The sequence below is a fragment of the Apium graveolens genome, chromosome 4, assembly GCF_009905375.1.
Source record: "Apium graveolens cultivar Ventura chromosome 4, ASM990537v1, whole genome shotgun sequence".
NCBI lineage: Eukaryota > Viridiplantae > Streptophyta > Magnoliopsida > Apiales > Apiaceae > Apium > Apium graveolens.
This window is the reverse complement of record NC_133650.1, coordinates 112,424,055-112,433,210: the sequence shown is the minus strand read 5'-3', so window position 1 is coordinate 112,433,210 and position 9,156 is coordinate 112,424,055. Positions and strand designations below refer to the sequence as shown.

General features: G+C 33.8%; 1 protein-coding gene across 1 annotated transcript; it reads right to left on the bottom strand.

The window, feature by feature from the left end:
- Nucleotides 1–1,492: 1,492 nt before the first annotated feature.
- Nucleotides 1,493–8,862, bottom strand: LOC141718872 (protein FAR1-RELATED SEQUENCE 5-like). The gene is made up of 4 exons (XM_074521247.1): nt 8,653–8,862; nt 2,582–2,823; nt 1,906–2,335; nt 1,493–1,756 (listed from the first exon to the last, which is right to left on the bottom strand). Exons 1-4 carry the CDS (start codon nt 8,860–8,862, stop codon nt 1,493–1,495), a joined length of 1,146 nt encoding a protein of 381 aa, XP_074377348.1.
- Nucleotides 8,863–9,156: the final 294 nt, after the last annotated feature.

Genomic DNA, 9,156 nt, shown 5'->3' with positions numbered 1-9,156 from the left:
CGTAGTTATATTTTGGTGGATTTGTTGGTTTTTGGATTGTTGGTGGATTTGTAGGTTTTGGTTTGGTTTTTGGATTGTTGGTAGATTTTTGTTGGTGTTTGGATTGTTGGTAGGATTGTGAATGGATTGTTTGTGGGATTATGAATGGATTAAGTAGGATTATGCAGGTTTTTGGTAGGATTATACAGATTTTTGGTGCTCTGTTTCTTGTCTGTAGAAAAAAAACATCTTGCCCCAACCACGGACAATTTCTGCAGTCCGTCCAGGATGTTTTTTTCTACAGCCAAGAAACAGAGCAAAAACAGAGGAGCTAGGCCAAAAACCTTCTCTAACTTTTTCATAAATTTTGGAAGTTAATCCTAATATAACTTCCAAAATTCCTAAGCACTTTCAAAGGTCTTAAAATAGACGAGTAAATGATTTTTAGAAATTTTTTAATTTTTTCAATTTTTACATTAAAATGAAAATTCCTTGAAAAGTCAACAAAAAGATAACATTTTGTCCAAATGTTAAAAAAGAAAAATTATGCATTTCATAACAATTTCTAATTTATAGTTGGACTTGTAATTTCTAATTTTCAATCTTAAATTTATAGATAGACTTACAATTTTAAATTTCATACTTGAAATCTTACGAAATACATACAATCCACTCAAATTCAATAAAAATTATGAAATACATAGAAGCGACTGAAAATTACATGATCACTAAATCCACTAATTATTATGAAATAGAAAGAAATAAATTATTACATTTGGTCCTCTAACCAAAAATACCTAGTATGTTAGAAAAACCCCCGGATAACCAATGATGAGCAATTCCTTGCGTAGTATCCACGAAGTTTGCAATGTGGTAAAGAACAAATACACAACCATCACGGATATGCCCTTGCGTAAGTTTCGGTTGGAGTCGTTCCAAATGGTTACGGGAATGGTACTCGAGCCATCATTGAGACGAAATCTTGCAAAACATGTCCCACGTTCCCTCTCCGTCCCTCACGTTAGGTGTGAAACCCAACCCTTCACATATTCAATGCGTATTTGGTCCATATTACAACCCCCACGAGGCCTCAAGTTTATAATGTCTGCAATCCGATCACATTTAACAAGTTTACCGCCATTCCATCTGAATTTTTTACATTTTCCATCAGGCATGTTGTTGCCCAAATTCAAGATTGGAAGGAAGTACGAATCCGGATGAGAGTTTTCCAAGGTCCACGGTTCACTACCCCCATCCAATTGTATGCCTCGATCCAATTTTTAGCCCTGTAAGCCTCCTATTGGGAGGGTACAAGTCCGTTTCCTTTTCCTCCACATGGGGCGGCTCATCACTATCCACAAGGGGAAACAACTCACCACATGCATCTTCCATCTCAATAAAGGTTGGTAAGACCACAACTTCCTCGTCATTGTCCTTATACCACGAGTCGTTTGGTCGGGAGTCCGATACTCCAATGTGGTATGTATTTTCATGGAACGCTTTAGATTAATCGTTACATAATCTTCTTCCTTCTCCCTCGTAATTGCCTTCCCAATGCTTTTTCGGCATTTTCAATAAATTCCTTCAACCCCGTTGCCGAACTCACATAATTATCAAAGAAAGAATTCATTTCCTCACTCCTCGACGTACTATTTTGAAACGCCGAAAATGTGTTTCTTGTATATGCAATGATCCACTTGCGCTTCAACTCATATAACCCATTTAACCATTTATGCTCTTGCAAGTGATACTTATCCACATATGATTCCCATCTATCCTAAAAAATATCTTCGGTGAGGGAATTATAAATACAATGGTCGAAATCCTTCTTGAATTCCAGAAAAGCCAAATAATAATGAGCTAATTTCTAGGGGAATTTCTGACTAATGTGCCAAGAACACAATAAATGAGTATACGCGGGAGTACCTCTGCAATAGCGTTTGCCATGGTTTGATCTTGATCCGTAATTATAGTCATTGGAGGCTTATTCCCCATACCTTCAAGCCAAGAATGAAGAATCCAAGTAAAAGTCGACGCATGTTCATCCCGCATCAGTGCAAACCTAAAAATCACCGATTGATAATGATGGTTGACTCTAGTAAATGGGACAAATGACAATGAATATCTATTTTTCCCATAAGTGGTATCGAAAGCCAAAACATCGTCAAAATTTTGGTAGGCCATTAAACATCTCAGATCAATCCATACTAGATACTTCAAACGATTCTCTTCATTAACTTCGGTCCTAATAAAATATTTAGAACCACATTCTTCATTCAACCTATGCAACAAGTCCAACCCTGCCTGGGTATCACTAATATCAAACCTTTTCTTCCTCTCGTCTTTTATCACATTCCTAACATGTTAAACATTGAAACCAACTTTATCATTACCTCCATGAATGTTACCAATCACATTCATCACTTGACAATTACGAACCCCTGAATCATAAAGAGTTTTAATCAAACTACGGGTAGCGGTGTTGACATGTCTTTCGCGTTGTACCAAATTCATCTTACTAGGGGAAACAAGATCGTGGTTGTGTACCAACTCAAGGCTAGTTATCTCCCAAAGATGTTTTTTCTTTTGATAATTGACATACATCCTCACCTTGCACTCACTTTTAGGAAGAACCTCTCTACGCCGTTTATTTTTACTACTCACGACGACGACAGTTTTTCCATAAAGCCTACAAACATATAAACGACCATATACCTCATTGTCTTTATTACGATGACTCACTTGAATTTTAATAGCAAATCTATTTCTTAAAGCATAAGCCCTAAAAAAATGACCGGCCTCATCCACACTTTGAAAAAATTGATTCAAATATGAACTCCTCCCCTATCAACATTTTCATACATATTTGCATCCACTACATTATCATCTTCATCCTCACCCTCAACATTATTATTATCATTTTCAAACTCATTTTCATCATTTTCATCTTCAACATCAACCAAATCATCATCTAAATTAATAAATTCCTTATTTTTATCTACAAACTCATTATCTTCAACAAATACAGGGGTTTTAGGTTCTTCACTAGTATTTAAATCATCAAGATGTAAAATATAAATAAATACCCTATTTTTTTCATTTTTACATTTATGACGAAACATACGAGCAAATAAATTATCCGCCATGAAAAATTGAAATTGAAGATAAGAAATATACCTTGAATTGACAAAAGTACTTGAATTTCTTGATAAGTTTTCCCCAAAATTGCCTAAAATTAAAGTTGGAGAGTAGAGTTTTTTGGAGATTTGGGTGTTTTTGTGTGGTGAAATGAGGGAGTGTTGGAATGTTGGGATAAGGGAACAGTACCAACCGCGGACAATTTCCGCGGTCCGTCCTTCCCAACCGCGGACAATTTCCGCGGTCCGTCTGTTATCCCAAACCTTTATTCCTCATCCAACGGTCTACAAACCGTTTGTTATCAAACGGTCTACAACAAACGGTTGTTGTAGACCATTCCCCAACACATAATACAACACTTTTATTTTACTTCCACCGTCCCGCTGTCTTATACTTGGGACGTACTATAAGACTAGTACAGTTCTATAACTTATTTTTTATATTTTCTTTTTTATATAAAAATTTAATAATTATATTATTATTTAAAAAAATAAATATTCAAAATTATTTAGAAAACCATATTTTACAGGTGTCTTAAAATACTTGTGGGTCCCCCGTTTCATAATATAATTAATCCAGGGCGGGACGGAAACAGTATATAATTAGGGTGTTGGGAGAAAACCATAATTTTAATTTTATATGAGTTCACGGAAAATCATAATTTTATTTTTTTTCTGAACTATAAAAAAAGTAGAGGCATATAAAATTTTCTCACTGGTCGCCAAAAACTTCTATCCATTATTTGACCGGGCATAAAAATTTTCCAAAATTTAAAGAGTAAAATACGATAAGGGTTGTTCTCAAAGTATATTCATTTTCGATATTCGGATAGCTAATGTTTGGTGACAACAGAGGGTATAGACTGATAATATATTAGTCCAGGGCCTTGGGCTTTATTGTGAATGGATCAACCATTCGTAAAAGCCGCAAAACAATTGTAGTCATGTGTACCTAAAATTTTCTAGCAAAATAGTAAGCTACCCCTATATGCTTAAAATTTCGACAAAGGTATTTATGAATGTTATCAGGGTGCACCCCTGTGTGTATCACTCAGAACTAGAGGTGGCCAGTTCTGCAAGTGGTGCGGTCCGGATTGGGTTTGAGTTAAGTTAGTGCTTGGAAGATTGAACTCGTAACCGGTTCGGAGATGGAACGGATTGTGTCGGGCCGGATTTGAACCGTGAAAATTGAATTCGTAACTGGCATTTCGGGTCGTTCGTTTAGGATTGTGTTGTGTTTGTGCGGGCTTGCGGGCTTTCCTTTCTTTTTTTATATAAATTTAATCCGTTAACATGCACGCAGTCTATATATACTCAAAAATAATTGATCTTGCCTTCCAAAAATTTTCTATTAAACAACTAAATCAATCTTATTCTCAGTCACACAACTTCTATATTATATATATAAACTTGCATGCACACCCCTCTGGAAAACTTCCTAGATAATACAATATTAAATTAATAAAAAGGAAAGAAAGAGATGATAGAGCAATTCATAATCTCAATCAAACTTTTTATGTGAACTTGTGTGCAGGCTGGCTGGTGCGGTTGGTGACTTGTGCGGGCCGGTCCGGTCCCGGATTTCCATTTCTATATTCATAATCGGCACATTAATTTTAACGAGCTATGCAGGTTTGAACCGGTCCGAATCGGATCGAATAAAATTAAATTTTCAAGTGAATCGGTCCCGAACGGGTGGTTAACCCCGCACAAGTGGCCACCTCTACTCAGAACCAAAAATTTGTATGTATTGTGAGATTGTTGTGCACATTGTTTTCTAAGAAATCTCTAAATCTGAAATGATAACAATCTCACTAAAAACTACCCCTCCCTCAAGGATGTTTACCTACAGACCTCTATAAAATATAGTTTTATAATATATATTTTTTAATTTTTTTAAATAAAAGTTTAAACACAAAATTTTTATTCAGAAAAAAATATTATGAAATTATACTTTATACGGGTATTGAAAAATGTGCCGAAAAAGGTTAAACAATCCAGTGAGAGTAATAAAGTAATCTCCAAAATCAGCAGGCAAGCTTTGAATACATAAATCATATTAGCCTAAATGTTCACAAAAATAACTTGCAAGCTTCATTTAGTAGCACAAGTTTAGCATAAATAATACTTTTGCGTTTAGTACAAATAATTAACAATATGTTTATGACCTTATAAATAATATATATGTTTAAAATTTTATATATTTAATTATTTGTTTACTTTCTTCGTGACAAATCAAACAAATCAAACCTACTTTTAATATATTAGTCTTTTTTTTGTTCATTTACTTTCATACTTGTTTACAGAATTTCTCATTATATAATTTTGGTGTAATTTTTACGTCAAAATAATATAAAAACTAAGCTATTTTTAAATGAAATTTCAACCCATAATTCTAAAATTCACATCATTTTTGTATCATATAAATTATTTTATTATTAAAATAAAAAGTAAAATTGAAAGTAATAAAGTGGTGATATACAAATGAAATAAATTTATTTTAATAAAAAGTTAAAAATAAATATGTAAATACATAAAAACTCTTAAAATTTATGACCACATCAAATTTGATGTAATTTTTAATGTGACACCAAAATAATATAATTTTTTAAATTGAATTGGAGAGAAATTTTAAACTAAAATAAAATGGAAGTACATATTTAGAGCGAGTGGAAGACTGTTCCATGCAAACCTCAGTTTCCACTTTTTAGATCTATGATCTATCTAAATGTGCATGTTCTCCTCGAATAAATAAAGTACGGCGCCAGCAAACTAAGTTTTTTTGTTACTCGTTGCGTATCTGGGGAATGTAGTGGTGTTGGTATTCTAAATTAAAAAATAAATATTCATATAAAATCAAGCAGTTCATGACGAGAATTGGGAAGAAACCGGCCAACTTTGCAAGCCTGTCACAGTATTACCTAATTTTCGTATTATTCACGTATTTTTAACGTTATATTCCCTCCGTCCACCTCAGTTAGTTACTCTCTAACAATCTAATAATAGAATTACAAAAGGGTTGAATGAAATTCTGATTTTTTTTGGAAAACTTTAAAATCCCTTTTAAATATTTATATATATATAGCAACAAATAAATATGCACTTGTGCGAATTAAAAAATTATAAGTATTCAAATACAAAGTAACTAAACAAGACAGTTTAAAAACTTTTTGGTCGATTTATCTTTCCACCAGAGATATATATATATAAATTCGAGAACACTATGATCCAAGAATGCACACAACTGTTTACAAGTGTTTTTACAAAGATGAGCAGAAAGAATTCCTAACTGACATAGCTTTTTCTATATATGTGCTCAACTCCTATTTTCACTTGATTGATTCTTAATCAGGGCTGAGCAAAACCAAACCGAAACTGAAAAACCGAACCGAACCATGCTAATTCGGCTCGGTTCGGTCCTAAATTTTTCAAAAATTCGGTCTATTCGGTCAAAATAAAATTTGGTTCGGTTTGGTTCATTTAACAAATATTTCGGTTCGGTTCTTTACAAATATTTCGGTTCGGACCGAATAGACCGAATATACCAAATCATAAATACTATAATTTCATATTATATATATTTTACATATATCTTAAAAATTATAATAAAAAATTTTAATTTTTAATTATATTTATAGAGTATTAGAATTTTACATATCACATTACTTTAATTATATTTTAAATTTTATAATATGTGCTTTAAATTTTAATGCAATTTTCTTTTTGAAAAAAATTCGATCTATTCGATCCAAAACCGGACCGAACCGAATTATTTCGGTCGGTCCGGTTTTGGATCGAACCGACTTAATGCTCAACCCTATTCTTAATAAACACCTGCTACACTTGGTTTATATACCACCAAGTTACATATAAATGAGACAAACAATAAATACAAGAATCTAGGTCTATTCACATGTTGCTTCATTTCTCTATCCAGCATAATTGAATATCTTCAGTTAAGCATGAAAATGAAAATGTTTCCTTATTCTCTAAAACCTGCAAACAGGCTGACACATTCCTTTTGTATATAATCAACCCATGTGACTATCAAGTGGCTTTCAACTGCTATTTGAATCTGTTATCATTTGAGACTCCAACATTATCTGTTGATACTGGTTCTTGAGTCATCCGTTGAGTCTCAAGTAGATTATCCGTTGAAAGTGTCTTGATTCTTTTGTTGAAGATTCAAGTTTATCCATTGATGATGAATTCTTTAGCAGTTAACACTATTTCACTTATACAAAATTACAAGGCATCTTCCATTTACAATTAGCCAACCTATTTTGTATATCTTTCTAGTAGTCAACATGACTCATAGTTCTCTACAACTTCTAAAGTGCTAAGCTGTTTGTTGCATACAAAAATGTGCTACAAACTTGTTTAGTACAAGCTACTACATCTAATAATGGTTACAAATGTCATTTAACTTATCTACTTAGAGTGTTTTGTTAAGTTATCATCAAGCATAGAACATATTCCTAACATTCTCCCCTAATTTACGTCTAATATAATTAGAGGCATAAATTCAAGTTAACTTGATGATAAAAAAACATCCTAATAAAAATTAAGACTGTGAGCACTAGATAAGTTACAAAATGCTTCAAATAAAATTTGAACAAAGGAAGTTGAGTGTAGTTACGTGTCATTTCAAGATGTTCCTCTAGTCTGAGCCGATTATTTCTTTTTCCTTGAATCCTTAGTCGTCTTTCGCAGCCTTTTGCCATTCTCCTCAATTTGGTGTTGGAGTTGTCTAAAGAATTCAGCTTCATTTCCATCATTCAGATCCAACATCTCCAGCATTTCTTTGAGTGTATAATTGCTTGATATATGTAGTTGGTCTTCAATTATGAAGAATCTTCTGAAACCCTTTTCATCTCTGAACTTCATCGTCCAATAAGGTCTCAAATGCACTGGATCACCATTGTATGGAATAGACAGTGCATTTGCATCCCTCCAACTTTGTCTGATTTGTCTAATCTTACTAAGTACTTCAGATTTGGCAATTTTGGTGAAGCCAAAATCCTTTTTTATTACAATGAACACCTTTATCAGACCATTGTGGCCTTCATTGAGAATTCAGTGTAAAGGCCAAGTGATCTCCTTGTCTCCCTTGTATTTAAACACTAATATTTCTAGAAGCTTGTTGTAAGCATCGATTCCCCTTACTTCATCTAACTCATCCAAGAAAAGATTAATATCTGAGAACTCTTTTATGTCACAGATGACTAGCTGATCATCCTTATTGAGCTTGGGCTTAGGCTTGGAAACCACTTTGAGTAGAGGTAGATTTGACTTGACTCCTGCATTTCTCTTCCTTGGATTTCTCTTTTTGGTGGGCAATGGAAGATTAATTCAGGTAAAGGTAAGTTGTCCCAATCTATGGGTTCATCCTTGGGTAAGATAGGCTCACCATGAAAGTTGATGCATGGATGAACCTTGAATTCAACAGGTTCCTTAGTGGACACAGTTTCTTGACTTGTAGTTGTTCATTGAACTTAATTAGTTTCCTTTTCAGTAGGACTAGCTGGCCTTTTACATTAGCTTTCTTTCTAATCCCCTTTACCCACTCGGGTTTTGCTTCCTTCTTTGGTTCATCTGCTAAAGTCTTCTCAGTTTCAGTTGAAACAACCCGCATCTCAAGTTTTCGTTTCACTTCCTTAATGGTCTGCTTCTTCCTACTTCTCTGAGCTCCAATTCTTCTGTACGTTTTCTTCTTCTTTAGCTTCCCCAAACTGAGGGTGTCCATTCATCACACACATCATTTTTCCATATCTATAGATTCTTGTAATTCTTGGTCTTAACATGGCATCTTTGGTGATTTTGAAGCTTTCAATTGATGCACCCATCAGTTTTTCTTCATCTGGCCTAGGAGGAGAATAGTCAACCAACATTGGGTGCTTTGTTGATAGTGAAACACTTGCTTGTTTAGGTTTCATCACCAAAAAGTTGTTGAACTCATTCTTTGTTGAGGGTTCACCTTTATCTCCTTTTCCTAGCTGAATATCATCCATGGTGATTGGCTTAAACTGTGTGAACTGCT

Coding starts and splice junctions, on each gene's coding strand:
- LOC141718872 (XM_074521247.1), bottom strand. CDS start 8,862: ATGGACACCCTCAGTTTGGGGAAGCTAAAGAAGAAGAAAACGTACAGA. Junction 2,336..2,581: donor AGTGAGTGCAAGGTGAGGAT/GTATGTCAATTA, acceptor TTAACATGTTAG/GAATGTGATAAAAGACGAGA. Junction 1,757..1,905: donor TGGCAAACGCTATTGCAGAG/GTACTCCCGCGT, acceptor GATATTTTTTAG/GATAGATGGGAATCATATGT.